This window comes from Puntigrus tetrazona, chromosome 16, assembly GCF_018831695.1.
Source record: "Puntigrus tetrazona isolate hp1 chromosome 16, ASM1883169v1, whole genome shotgun sequence".
Taxonomy (NCBI): domain Eukaryota; kingdom Metazoa; phylum Chordata; class Actinopteri; order Cypriniformes; family Cyprinidae; genus Puntigrus; species Puntigrus tetrazona.
The window spans coordinates 15,625,601-15,641,119 of record NC_056714.1 but is presented as its reverse complement, the minus strand read 5'-3'; the positions used below and the strand labels follow the sequence as shown (position 1 = coordinate 15,641,119).

At 37.8% G+C, this 15,519-nt stretch overlaps 2 protein-coding genes across 2 annotated transcripts in view; both read left to right on the top strand.

Annotated features, from left to right (window-relative positions):
* The first annotated feature begins 1,231 nt into the window (after window positions 1–1,231).
* On the top strand, window positions 1,232–10,579 carry si:ch211-79k12.1 (uncharacterized protein LOC568891 homolog). The gene is made up of 7 exons (XM_043260918.1): window positions 1,232–1,385; window positions 2,549–2,670; window positions 4,109–4,319; window positions 5,191–5,345; window positions 7,227–7,371; window positions 9,416–9,557; window positions 9,845–10,579. Exons 1-7 carry the CDS (start codon window positions 1,328–1,330, stop codon window positions 9,930–9,932), a joined length of 921 nt encoding a protein of 306 aa, XP_043116853.1. The 5' UTR covers window positions 1,232–1,327; the 3' UTR covers window positions 9,933–10,579.
* Window positions 10,580–14,010: 3,431 nt separating this feature from the next.
* Window positions 14,011–15,519, top strand: part of cadm4 (cell adhesion molecule 4) — a 121,051-nt gene continuing 119,542 nt past the window's right edge. Inside the window, exon 1 of the mRNA XM_043261113.1 lies at window positions 14,011–14,272. Within this exon, the coding sequence (XP_043117048.1) occupies window positions 14,200–14,272 (73 nt within the window). The 5' untranslated portion in view covers window positions 14,011–14,199. The remainder of the gene's footprint in view (window positions 14,273–15,519) is intronic.

The window sequence follows — 15,519 nt, the reverse complement described above, 5'->3', positions numbered from 1 at the left end:
TTTGCGACTAACAGTTGTGATACGTTTCAGACCAGCATCTTTGAACCATGTGTGGATGTTACATATTCTCAATATGAGACGTGACACCTCGTCTGTAACAAACAAACAAACATGGTTATTTTTCATAACTACGTCTAACGGCTTGCACTTCCTGAAGAATTCACCCTGGCTGAGATCACCTACAGTCACCTGTGACAGTCTAAAATTACTGTAAGGTCAATGAACTTTAGACTAGGGAATTTCCATTGCTCTCTAGCTGATGTTCTGCCCTCTTCAAATTTCCAAGGCTATGTATTATTTAATGCCTACTACTAAGTACATTCTAACCTGCATGTTTATTATTTCTCTTTCCTCCAGTGACCTGGGTCAAGTTTTTTTTTAATTTTTTTTTGTGGCTGGCTGGTGAGAGAAGATAATATTCTCTCTAGATCTATTTAAATCATGCACGCATATTAAGTGTGTTTTTTTGGTTTGTTTTTGAATTAGCCTAACATGACCTTTTATAGTTGCGAACAACTTTGCACTGGGTTGCATTCATATTGAAATGATATGAAAACTATCAAATGTGTACATCGACAACTCCATGAAATGAGAGGTACAAAGAATCCATTAACCATAGTTATTAAGGTAAAAATTACAGGCCTAGTCTCTCAGCAATAATTAACAGCATACCCAGCGGTTGTAGGCATATAATCCTGCATCGAGTTTGTTTTGAAATTAAGGTAAAAAATTATTTTTGTCATGACAAGTTAAGTAAGCTACAATAGATAGTTTTAAATGTATGGTAGATTTCAAAATGATTTCGGTACCTAAATGTAACGCGTCACCTGTCGTAAAATAGGAATAGCTGTTTCTGGCGATGTTTTCAACCGCAACGTTGCCAAATTTAAGTGGTCCTGATGGCATTATTTATTGCAGATTCACATATCAGACATTTGTCATACTAAAACGAGAAATCGTAACGTCCTGCTAGGTGCCTGACTAAGTGCCTTTTCAAACTGAAATTAACTCACACCTTCTGAGCCTATGTTATGGTAGATACAAGTGATGCGTACGGTTATTTGGACAAGGAGTTATGTATGTTTTAATATCACGGCGTAAGATAGCATTGTCCGTAATAATTTTTGGAATATGACAAAACAAATATAAAAAAAATAATGCCATTGTGACATTATATTAGTGCACTGTCGTAGCTTTCTAGTAAATACAAAAACAATAGCGCTGTAATTCTCGGAAGCTCCACCTTCTTCCGCGCTAATAAATTGTGTTTACAAACTCTCATTTCGCCAGAAGTTTCTCTCAAACGCAGAAGTCAAGACCCTTCAAAATGAAAGGCTATATTTTCATCACAGTCCTGGCGTTCACCTTCCTCCAAAGATCCACAGGTATATACAATTTTGCTTATCTTCGCAAAACCATTATTATTATTTTTTTTACCGCCTTTCACAGTTTCAACATAGAAACAATGTTATAAACCAAACGCAATCAGCCCGTTTATCTATGAAAACAAAATACCTAGAGCAGAGCTACGAGATGCTACAATTTTACAAAGTTTTTTATTGTAGCCTATTGTTTTCCACTTGTTCTTGTATTGCTGGCTGACGTTTAAACTTGGATAGTTTAAACGTCTTGGGTAACTGATACTAACCCTAAAGAAACTGTATCTACACGTAACTCAAAATATAATAAGTTTGAGCTACTACACCGCTTCCTTAAGGGGTAATATAGGGGAATTGTTTTGCAGGTGAAAGCGAAAGTCCTGTTTGTGTAACATCACAGAGTATAACAATATAAAAAGATATAATACGATATAAATATTGCATTTGCATTTTCATCGTCACAGCCAAAAACACCATTATTGAAAAGATATGTTAAGGCGCCTATAACATGTAAAGGCTAGGTATTTGCTATCTCACCTAATGCGCACCTGACACACTCGATCCTGACCTTTCCAGTTAGACAACATTTCATGGAAATAGTTTTTGTTCCACTTTTGATGACCATTTGAATGTTTTTTTTTGTTTTGTTTTTTGGTTTTTTTACCATAGCACCTGAGACTTTAGGACAAACACACCTCTATTTCTATATTTATACAATGCTTGACCTTAGTTTTACTGCAGCGAGCATCGGATAGCATGTCATTTGCCCTTTCATGTTGTAGTCATGGTTGGTGTGCAAACAGATTATACAGACCAGGAAGTTTAGAAAGAAGAATATTACATGGCATATTACGCATAGTTACATAAATGCATAAGCTGATTTGACAGACCAGATTGACAAAAAAAAACAAAACAACGTGTTAGATACAATCCAGTGGATAAAATATGGGCGGCCCAGAAAATGGGTTGTTTTGACCCAGCGGTTGAGTTACTACCCATAAGGTTGTCTTAAACAATTACCCCAGATTTTTTATAGGGTGCGTACGAGATACTAATCAAATTCTGCTGAGTATGACATATGATGCAATTAATGCATTAATCTATAAAACAAGCAAATACGATGATCTTTTGTTTTACTATTCGTCTGTTTTGTTTCCGCTGTTCTTCAGCTTCGTTGGACGTAAAAGGTCCAACTGAGCCGATTTTGGAAGGTCAAGATGTGACATTGGAGTGCGTGGATACAGAATCCGAGCTGAACATGAGCACGGTGCACTTTGAGAGGTTCTCCAAGGTAAGGTCACTAACGCACGGTGGCAGGGAAAAATCTGGTATGCGGTGCGCTTTGACGTGCGTTTGTCTGTAAATGTCAAGAAAACGGCGCACTGAAGCTGAATGACACCTTGTTTCTCATGGGAAGTGAGAAGGGTTTAAGTTATTGTTGCTGTCTGTGCACGTCCTCCGCAGCGCTGCAGGTCTGATCACGGCATAAACAGAAAGTGAGAGATCTAAAATTACAAACCTATCTGTCAGGGACACTTACTCTCAAATATCCGCGCAACTGCTCTCGTGATTTTGTAAACAATCTTATAGGGAAATGGCAAATAAAGAACAATAACATTATTTTGAATTTATTTGTCTGGAGATCAAGACTGCAACTGGTATTTAAACAGCAGGAGGCAGTGTGTGTTTTAGTGAGCTTCTGAGAGCTGTTATTCTGGGTTTAATTAGTATCTGGGAGTGAGGGGCCTTTGGAGGATTCACAGCATCTGCTGCCTCTGTCAGTGCAGAGTCTGTTTGTCACCTTTTCCAGCTATCTAAACACATTCGAGCGAAACAGGTTTTCCATACCGGCAATCACAAAGACAGATGCTTTGTTTTGCGATCTCTCATTAACCTGTGTTAGTTAGACCCAAGTGCCAGTCCCCCCGAATAGTCTACTTCCTCCAAGTGTTACATACTTTATCAAATTTGGCAAGTGTCAGACATCAGCAAGACATTTTAACCCATAAAGCCTAAGCCATTGTATGCGCCGACCAGATTTTCAAGGCCTCTAAATGATCAGGTTGATCAAAAAACTTTGTTCTACTCCTTCTGCTGCATTCCTTCTGTCACCTGAAAGATCTTTTAAATAAAAAGGAGTTTTGGAATCTGTTTTAAAAAGTCCCTCTACTGTTCATCTTTTTGCTGTAAAATCATTACTGATTTTAGAATTTGTCATTTTTTTGATAACCACTTATTGAAACGGTCTTTATATATATATATATATATATATATATATATATATATATATATATATATATATATATATATATATATATATATATATATATATAATATAAAATAAAATATAATGCGCCAGGCTTTTGATGATTGTTTGTGTGTATCTATCTAATATCTAAATAGGCATTGCATTAAATGTTTTAAATGCATTGTTCATGAAACATGAAATATACGAGAAATACAGAGTAACAACTAATATTTAATACAAATTTAATACAAATAGATTTCAAAATATCGTTTTATATGTACGTCTTTATAGAATCTTTATAGATACAAACTATCAAAATAAACAAGTTCCATTAGAATTAAAATGTTATTACAAAATCTGCTATAATAATAGATATTTTGAAGAATTAAGTTTTATTTAAGTAAACGAAGTGCTGTTTATATATTAGGTGGAACTGAAATGCTAATGGAGTGAAAAATATTTCTGTTTTTCATCCAAACAGTACATGAAGAAGTGGTACCGGTTGGAGTCAGATCAGGCGTATTTCTACCGTCGGTGTTTTCTGTATGACGTGGATGTGAGAAGGGAGGAAGGCAGACTGCAGCTTTTGATCCCCAGCATCCAGTCCTGGTCTGAGGGTCCATACCGCTGTGTCACTGAGGACAGTTCAGCAGCAGACAACTCCTCCCAACCCTTCACCATCCCCATACACTGTGAGTAAGAGCTGAGATGCAAATCCCCACTGATGTCTGCATACACGAACTGATCCATATGTGTCTAGATTGTCCAGAAGCTTGCATCTGACATTTTGCTGCAAGGAAGTTTTAGATTTGGGATTTAATGATTAGAGGACAAGTAAAACTCTTTATCTCCCAAGATGACAAAATCAATATTGTTATTGATTGGGTGCTTTACAGTGGCCAGAGATGATTTGACAGTGGCGTTTTTTGGAAAAAAAACAGATGGATCGATGCAGAAATGTTCAGTATGAATAATCAGATGGAGACAAGATGATCCATTGTATTATTACAGCCAACCTGGACCTAATATACTATAATAATATATGATAATCTACAATAGGGTTTAAAAGTTTGGAGTGTTTTTTTATGTTTTTAAAGAGAGTCTCTTATGCTCACGGATGATGCATTTTTTTAAACATATTTATTTATTTAGCCGAATTCAAGCAAAAAGAGCAATACTGTGAATTATAATAACAAGTTTCCTCTTTTAATTGATTTTATTACATTAATTTAATCATTACTTCAGTCTCTAGTTTGTAAAGGCTTTTTACACCATTATTTAGAATTTTTATATTTAATTTTTATTTATGAATAAAAGTATTTCTTTCAAAAAGACTGATGATGCATGTATATTTCATTAATATATAAAAAACAATGTGTATATAGTATATGTTCTATAATATGAGATAATATATACTGTACATGTGTTATTTTCTGAGCAAGGAAAACGCAGATTTTCCATGCCCTACTTCCTTGTTTTTATGCTATGCAAATGTATCCTGGAGCAGAGCTGTTTTGACTAATCCGTTTTATCCTCAAATGTTCTCTCTTTTTCCTCTCACAGATATGCGGGAGGTGGCTGTGCACAGGGCTGGTTTGGGATACTTAACACGTTATTTCAACTCGGTGCAGGACCTCAAAGTGCGCTTAGGAGATGATGTGGAGCTGGAATGTTCTACTTCAGCTTCTGAGGCACCTGAGTACTTCTGGGCTAAAGAGGTGACAGATTTAATATATAATGCTCTCGCTGCTCTTTTTCCTTCGTTTTTCTTTTAACACGATGCATTACTCTGTCTACTGCTGTAATGGGATTGCAGTTGCCTGTTTTCATGTTAAGTTTCTCATACATTTCAGAAAAAGACCTGGAAGGCCAGCTTGCTGTTAAAGGGGAAATAAGCTTATTCACTCAGGTCTAGGGAAAAGGTTGAGAAAGTTGTCAACTCATTTAGTCAGAACATGAAAAGTGCTAAGCCTGGAACAGTGTGTGGAAGATCTACACTAAAGAGTCTCTAGTGGTCTAGTCTAGTCTGCACTCTCCAAATCGATTCTGATTCTATTTTTCCTTTTTTTAATGTGAGCTTTGCGCAACCAGGGTCCAAAATTTCTGCCAAATGTGAGCAAAAGTTGGCTTTAGTGAGGAAATTGCTTTTAGTGGCTTGTTAATGTAACAGCTAAAGTAGAATTTAAGTTTATGCAGAATGTGAAAAGATAATCGTACAATAACTGATAGTGAAATCAGAGTAATAAACCACACAGCTCTTAACAGATGTTTGCTAAAGAAAACATCTGTCAGGACTCAAGCGTCTTCCACCTCGGTGGAAAATTTGACGACATTTGTTTATGTAGGAAGTCAAGAAATTTATTTCACCGTGTGGCAACAAATGAAATTTACTTATATTGAGCCACTTAAATTAATATATTGTTAATGTAGTTTCAAGGATACTGGAGTATATTTATGTATTATGCAATATAATTTTCACTAATAAGGTAGCTGTAATCCAATTTCTATAGGCACAAAAACCCTTTTTTCCGTTATTTATAAGTTATTTTTAGTTATATTTTGAATTGTAATATTTACATTCATTTAAATAATTATAATTATTTATTCTTATTATATTATATTATATTGTATTGAATGAAAATCATTTGAGGGACAGCACCAAATGTTTTCTGTTAAGGCTGATTAAACTATTCACTCGCTATGGACCGGTGAGATAAATTGTTCATTTTGGACCTGTCAGTAACGATGGATCATACATGTAGCGTGCTGTAAAAAAGCATGTGCCTACCAAAAAAATATCCCTCCAAATGTCATGGTGTGGTTGATCGATGACCATAGATTTTTATGAAATGGAAGTGCAGAATTACTCATCCTTGTTATTAGGATGTCTATTAGTCCGTCCTCCACAACGCAAATATGCAGTGTCATTCTAGTTTAGGAACATATTTTCACTTACTCAATTTGGTTTCAGTATGCACTTTGGATTTTTACGAACAGTTTCGTATGAAGAATAAACCAGAGAAGCCAGCTTCCTTTAAATGACAGAGCATATAGCAGCTACCTGTTCACTGTGCTGTGTCTGCACTCCAACAGAGGAAACGGGAAGACGTTTGGAGCCAACAGATTAGCTTAAACAATGGTACTTTGGCCAGAACTTTGGCTTCACTGGGAATCCTCTTAATTCACTTTCATTTAAATTGAAATGGACTTTGTTGGCAGGCTGCAGAAGTTCCTTTAGTGCCAAAAGCATTTGTACGGTTATGATGTGCTCTGAGTGGATTTTGCACAGGCATTTGTTTCCTTGAATTGTACGGTGCTATGTTTATTTTCGCTTCATTACTCTCTTATGCTCACTGCCGTTATTTATTGTAACTGGTGCAGAGATTCCTACGAAACTTTTGGTAGATTTGTTTTTTCTTTCATTTCTCTTGAGTTTTCATTTAAAAAAGCATACAGAAGTGGGACTTCACCTTCTTGCATGCTTCCCTTCTTGAGAATTCAAAATTCTGGCTTATCTGTTCTACGTCAGAGCTCTCATGGGGGTTCCTGCTTTGCTTTTTACTTCTCAAAAACTTCTTCCCTGTCTGTTTTCTATCAAGGGAGAGGTCTGGCTTCTGCCCTCCAATAAACTGAAGTTGAAGAAAGTGAGAGAGCAGGATGGAGGAAGATTCACCTGTTCAGCTCAGTCTCCTACTGTGCGTTCCCTCATGAAGAAACGTACAATCAGCATCACTGTTCTACCAGGTCAGGACAGCAAAAAGGGTGTGCAGCTTAGAATAAACAACAACAACAACAACAATTCAACAAATGAAATCCTTCTTTGATCTGTTTATCCAATATTCAGTCTAATTCTCTGAAAGTCTAAATTGCATTTTAACAATACACATTTTCAAAAACCTGAGTTCTATCAACACATTTCCAACTCCGCCACATTTTAAAAACAATTTGAAAGGTCCCCAAACTCCTTTAAAAAATATGTATTTATCTCGTAATATGTTATATTTTACATACTTGTTGCCATTTCTTTCAGCTATAAGCCTATATTTGGCGCACATGTAGTTTTCCAATTTAAAGAAATTAGCTGTTTTGCTTGAAGAATGCATATATTTTAGAATGTATACTTGTCTTTTTGTAACTTGATCTCCTTAACATATAAATGAAATAAAAAATTTATGGTGACAGTGGTATACTAACATTAAGGATCTGACTACCTTTCTATTAGAACTGAGCATTCTGAGCAAAAATACAGTTCATTGGTAGAGCACTCTTCACAAATCATGTTGTTTTATAGCAGCTTTACAGATAATTGTGCCTAATTGTGTCTTAATGTCTTAGAATATCTCAATACTTTTATGCAGTTTGACAGTAGAGATATTTAATAATTTTTAATTAATTTTGTAATTAATAATTTTTCCCAAGAAACATAATTCATAACAGTCCCTTTTAAATACAGATACATCTAAAAAAATATAGTGAAAAACTATATAGTGAAAAGGTAAATTACATGTACTGTAAAACATTTGAAAAAATTTTTTTTGTTCCAGTATCTCAAAATATTAGAATATTTATATTTGAGTTTCGTTAAAATGATCATACCTACAATATAAATTCCGGTTATCTCTTTGATGCCACAATAATGGGGAAGACGGCTGACTTGGCAATGGTCCAGAAGATGATCCCTGACACGCTCCACAAAGAGGTTCACGGGTCCTTACTGAAAGGAGTGACTGTTCACAGAGTGCTGTATCAAAGCATATTAAATGCAAAGTTTACTGGAAGGAAGAAATTGGGTAAAAGGTGTTCAAGCAACGGGGATGACCACAAGTTTGAGAATACTGCCAAGCAAAGCTGATTGAAACACTTGGGAGAGCTTCACAAGGAGCCAATTAAAGCTGCATTTCATTTGGAAATCAAGATCTTGAGTCCAGTGGAAGACTGGAGAGGCACAAAACACAAGCTGCTTGACCTCCAGTGTGAGGTTTCTGGAGTTGTTATGGTGTGGGGAGCTGTGACATCTGCTGGTGTTTGTCCATTGTGTTTCATTAGACCAAAAGTCATCTGTCAGGTGATTTTGAAGCACTTTATTCTTCCATCTGCGAAGAAAACTTTCTGAACATGCGGATTTCCATTTCCAGCAGGACCTCAGCACCTACCCACAGTGACAAGACCACTTCCAAGTGGTTTGCTGACCATGATATTACTGTGCTTGATTGGTCAGCCAACATGTCTAGTCTGAACCACATGTGGAATCTGTGGCATATTTTACAGAGGAGAAAGATGAGAAACAATGGATCCATCAATACAGAAGACTCAATAGTGCCTCAGCGGAGCCACAGAACCGTTTAAATGGCAGTCCTCAGTGATGCTGGAGCGTGTGCTAAAGGAGCACTGGCCAGTAATTGAGTAATTGAAACATTCTTTAAGGAATTGAGCTTTTCTGCTTACCAAATACTTTTTTGATTGATTTTAGAAAATATATTCTAATATTTTGAGATACATGATTTTGACTTTTACTTTTTCATCAGAATTAAATAATTTTTTTTCTGTACATCTTAAATATATATGAAAATTTCACTTTTTGAAATAAATTACAAAAAATGTTTTTCACAATTTTTTTTTAGGTGTACCTGTACTTGATTCGATTTGAGGACTCTAACGTAAACAGTTGTAATATTTCTAATTCTAAATCACAATAAGTGAGCAATTGCCGTAATACCAGGTTAAAATAGTTTGATTAAATTTTAGTTGTTTGACATATGTATAATATGTGATTGTCTCTGTCTTATAGAGGATGCAGCGTGGTACGAGACAACCTCCGGTCGCATCGTTCTCACGATATGTGGAGCAGGATTGGTCCTTTTGGTGGTTGTGATATCCATGACCACTTACCTCTGCCGCCGAGCCAGACAGAGGAAGAGCAAGGGCCCCATGTAAGTACCACCCTAGTCACGTTGTCTAGAAATGATTTATGTGGGTGTTTGACCTCCAGCCCTCCTCCATCATGTGGAGTGCAGTCTGTGTATTATTGTGAGCATCAGTAGATGCTGATGGGCACTTCTCTCCCTCTGCATCTTCTCACTCTCTCAAAGCTGTCCAGGCTGGACGGTCTATGTGCAAATAACTCTCACTAACCACGCTCTCCCTCAGGTCCAAATCTTTTCTTATTCTGTCCGATAAAACACTCACTCTGTCATATTTCCTTCTCTCGTGCTTTCAGTGATGACCGCTCCCAGAAGAAACCCATCTACACAGCCAGCGTGGAGTCCCTGCCCTCCTCCGCCTCTGACAAGCAGCCGCTGGTGTAAAGAATGAGATTGATGGAGGACTGGAGAGGAGAGGAGAGAAAAGAAAAGAAAAAAAAGATTAGGGAGTATTGGTTATTCACAGTGGAAGAGAGTTAATGAGAGTTTTGCTCATGGATTTTGTTATGCTCTTGGGTCTTCATTCAGATATATAATTAGGAGACTGTCTATGCGGGGAATCGAAAAAGTATACAAAGACGGGACAAATGATGGTTTTACTGTGTGTCCTTTCCAGTGTAGATGGCAGCAGCGCTCTTCAACAAAAGGTGTGCAATTTTCTCTGTATTGATTCAACAAGCCTGCAAAATTGAGAAATGCTGAAAAGATGTTTTTGTGCGGTGACATTGAACGCTTCTTTCTTCCCACCAGCCTTAGGTTGGCTTATTTCTTCAAACTGATTAACATTTCTTTTTAGGAAAACTACCATCTGCAAGCTGTACGATCATTTAGTCAGATGTAGAAATTTTAGGGGTATTGCTTTACATAAGTATATAATGTTCTGCTTCACTTGAAAGGATAGTAGATAAGATCCAAACTAACACTGAACCAATTACTCTAGAAGCACTTTGAAACTGTAACATTTTTTTTACACAAGTTTGATTTTTCCATATCTTTGAATTTAAAGCTATTAATATAATTTTACAACATAATCACCCTCCAGTGTTGTTACTGATCTAATTAAGATAGACATTCATGTATGCCCAACTTTGAAGAAATCTCAAGAGAGTTCATCTCTATGTAAATGGCATTTTCAATGTTTATGAAAAGCTCTTTCCATTTTAGACTTCTGAGGTAGCCTGTTAAAAAAAATACCTGTAATTTCTCAGTCTAGAGTTCTGATACATAACACTCATCCTAATTAGCTAGTTGACTTATTGACTTTTACAAAACACACTTGAGCAACATCACATGATCATGACTGCTTTTGTCCCGAGTAGACTATCTTGTGATTTGCATATTGTTCTTGTACAACAAACAAGAAGTTCATATTGAGTAACATATTGCCAGCTAATTTGTCTATTTTCCAAAAATCAATAACTAAATGAACCACTGATGAGCAAATCAGTGTAATGAATGATTCAGGGACCTTTACTTGCATGATGCACTATTTGAGGGGATAATTATATTTGTAGGTGTCAGAAACCTTGGTAGACATTTTCAAGTACACTTATTTATGTGCAGGAAGCAGTGACTGAGGCTTTAGGTTGTGGGGCAATTTTGGATACATTTTTTTTGAACGAATCAGTGAATGAGTTATTAGTCTCAGTAAAGGATTGAGTTATTGTAATGTCACTTGGCCAATCAAATGCAAGGACAGGAATCATCGATACATACCGTGGCACTGCTCATACTGTACAAAATAATACTGCTACATTTTTATTCTGGGCCTGCATTTCACCTTGGTCTCTAAACGGGTGGTAACTATGCTTCTGTCCAATCTAATAATAAAGGTAAAAACAAGAAATGTGTCAGGAAACTCTTTGAATACAAAAGAAAAAGGAGAACAAATCCATACCTAAATAGGCCTCGAGGCAGTCCAGAGGTATTTGTTTTTTCAGAACGTGACATACCTCATCTTTACATTCTGCCACAAGCTTAACTTGGTTTGACGTTTTCACAAACAACATGAACTGGAATCCCCTGCACTACACTCAGCCAGCACATAACCACAACTGTTTCTTAATTTTACCCTCCAATGCTTTAACCTTAGCAGTTAATCACTGTAAACATTATCATAGCTACTCATTTCATTTCTTCTGTCTGCTATGTTTCATTTTGTGTGGTTTCATTACCAGTACGCGGCTGACCAGAGGCCGCCATTAATAACCGAGTTTTGCGTGCCTTAACAATGACAGTTCATTAACGAAGGTACACGCCACGGAATACAACAATATTATTATTTTATCTCTCTTCCTCTCCAGCGCTCATTCAGAAAGTCCTTGAACAAGAGGATACGTTGATACGGTGAGTTCTTTGGAGTACAAACATTTGAAATGGTTACAGAACTAAAAGGAAAAATCCCATTTTTAAATTTCCCTTTCTCTTGGGGCTCTTCAAAGTAAATGGCCTGCGGCGGGGGAAAGCTCCAAAGGGTCACGCATTTCACATTTACATCATCTAGATAATGGACTTTCATAAAAGAGAGGTCCGAATAATAAAAGCTCTAAAACATCCACTGTTCTCTTTTGAGTTTATCATAGCTGTAGGACAAACCCTACACCTCTAATTCACAGAAAACCTATTTTACCCAGCGCGGTTTACTCGGGAAGGATCCCAGACATCAAAAACTGCTAATTTGCTGCCTGAATATTTTCCGTTCTAAATGCCATGGGTTGCAGTTTAGAATTAGAAATACTGATGTGTTAAAATTATTTTTCACATCTTACGGTTCTCACCTACTAAGGTGCTTGTCAACAGTCATGGTTATTTTCTCATTTAAATGCCTTGCAGTTTTCCTTTGTATACATGTTTGCGTTTTCAAATTATTTATGCTCTGACCAAAGAAGCCCAAAAGGTTTGATGTGTGCTGGCCAATTAGAAAACACCCTGGCGACCGCGCGGGGCTACACGTGGAAAGAATGAAAGTGAACAAACGGGTTGGATCCTGTTGATCTGTAGCTCGTCTGTGGCCATAATCTTCTAGAAGTGTTTCTTATGATTGACTGTAATTGAACAAAGGAGCAAAATCTATAATAGGCGACAGCGAAAACAAAGCGTCGTTTGGAGCCCAGTGTTCTTTTTTCAGTTTGCTGCTAATTGCGTAATTGAACATCTAAGATTTCTTCTACATGAAGCACGTGGTCATGTTAAAATAATTGTCATTTGTATCTGAATCTCAAAGCTTGTACTTTAGATAATATAAAGGGCTAGTTGTCACGCAAATTATTATAGCGGTGGGTTAGCATGTTGATTTCAATCATCTACATCACGAACCTCTTGATTTTTCGTGCATTACGTTCTCCAAATGAAAATTATATAACAGGCTTATAATAATAATAATACCTTTCATTTATACAGCGTTTTTCGAAGGCACTCTTTAAGTGTGTGGGGGGGAGGGGTCTCCTCATCAACCATGTGTATCACACACACACACACACACACACACACACACACACACACACACACACCTTTATTCCAAGAGGCGAGTTTGATTAATGAATGTAGATTTGAACCCAAAAGCCAAATTTATGTTGTCAAGACAAAAGCATTTTTCATAAATATGTTGAGGCGTGTGTTTTACAATTGACTATATTATTTTTTAATGCTTCGATCTTAATAATTGTTATTAAGCACGTGCCATTCAATAGTTCACAAAAAGGTCGACGTGTGGCCTGTGGACTTAGAAGTGTGTTCAAGGTTCTATTAAGAAATTAAAAATATTCACCATGACACCAAAACCAGTGACCAGTCCCAGCCTCCTCTATTTGGCCGACGCGCGCGAGACTCCCACGCGCACACCTAATTGAAAACCTCGTTGTTGTTCTCCAAATCATCGCACGATGTCGCTAAATGCAAACCGTGAAACTCAACTCCAAAGACTGCGAATCGTTTTAGGTTTTAATTAGTTAGAAGTGAGTTTGAGGAAGACGCGAAGTCGCGCTCGGGCTGGTTTCGCGCCAGCTTGGTTTGCTAACGATCGCGCTGATTCCGTTCGTCGCATGTCACACGGTTAAACGAATCACCTTCTAATTCCTTGTTCTGAATGGGTCCGCTCGGTGAATCTGTCATTTATCTCCTCGGATTCCACATTACACGCCAGAGATTCATTAAAAAGCTCGGCCTTCCAGTAAATTCGAATTATTTATATTCCGCGCTCAAAACTTTATTGATCGCCACTGTAATTCATCACGTTAATATATAGAACGGTTCGTTCGGAGGCTAGGACCCGTTCCAATAGCTGTTCTAACGCTATGAATTGCGTGTCTACCACATCGCTTTTTGATAAAACAAACAAACGGTTATTTGTCTTATAATATTATACTCTTTTTTCCCCCCGCCCATGATTGGGTGTGCGCCGGTCATTGTCAAATCCGATTGGTTGTGGCTGAGCCCAAGAAAAACCGGCCCTGCTACATTTCCACCTTTCATTCAGAGTAGTGCATCAGATTGAGTGTGCGCGTGTGAGTACTAGTATGTAATACACAACAATTCCAGCCGACACTGGAGTTGAGAAAAGACATAACTCGTAGGTGAGAGCCTGCGCGCTCATGTTATTCTAATTCCTATCGAAGGAAGAGGAATAAACAGAGAGATCGGAATAACACGCACGATGGCATTTTCTTCTTTTTGGAAGTATTGCGCTCCCCTTTCTCTCCTACTGCTCCTGTCCTACTCGCAGACAGGTAAGACCATATTTATTCAGCCCACAAACACTTCGGAAGTTAACTTGCCGTGAACGCGGACAGATGCGTTTCGCTGGAAAGAACTGTATCGATATGTCCACTAATGTTGCCATCGCGAGACGCATATAATAGCCGTACGGGCGATGTAAACATCGCATACAGCATGCGCATGGGTTCAGCGTTAAATGAGCTAGAAATCTCGTTAGCTTCTGTGTTTAACATTTCCACGAAAGTGAAATGTATTCTGTTTGCTCACAAAGTTCTTTCTGTTCCGGTTTTCGCGCTTTCTGTCGTTATAGGTGCTAATTATCGTTTATTTCGGCCAGTAGTTTGCGCCGCTCACCTGCGCCTCTGCTGACTCCGTTTGCTCTAATAATAAAGGGAGTCCGCTCAATAACTGCGTGAACCGTACACGGTGTGCTTGCCAATTCATTTTCAGATAGCTACGTTTCTGTAGGTGCGTTCACGGCGCGCTTTGTTGTCGCGCGCATCATTGTTCTCTGCTCTTTTTTTTTCTTCGCGTATACGTAATGTTCTTTCGTTTACCGGCGTCCTTTGAGATCTCGAGGCGCACGTATAGATGGCCATTGCGACAGTCGGAGAGCGCAGGTACCGTGAAATCATGTCATTGTGGATTGCGCTGTTCAGAGGTCCCGCTCTGAGCTTCTCCGCGCAGGGGTTACTATCCCAAATCAGTCTCAAATACAAGACTGTCAGAGCAAATCCCAACACGGGCCGCGTATTTCATGCTTGCCATCGCATGATAAGTGCATCTGCCGTTGTCCTGGGATTTGGATTACAAGAGCATCTTGAAGATACTAGCCGGCCGTTTAATTCTTATTTTCAAGCTGCGCCATCTGTTTGTAAGATGATTCAAATTAATAATTATTAAGCAATCGCGAAAATAGCTTGGGACAAAAAAGAAAACGCGTTTAGATTTTTTTTAAGGTCTTTTCACTCGCGCCAACATCTGTTTTGATATAAAGTTAATCGACAAACCAAGTTAGAACTTGCATTGCAGGCGAAAAAAAAGTCAAGTACGTATTAAAACAAAGCCAAATCAGGCAGTTTAGCTCGTAACCAAGGTCTGGAGTGGTGATGGATCGGAATGACCAATATCTCTCGTTCTTGCAAACAGCGTTCAAGATAGAATCAGTCCGCCTGAGATCCACTCCGGGTTTTACTTTTCTTCTCCTCTGCTTAACAGGGAGAGAAACCCACTTCAAGCGAAAACAAAACGCTTTGAC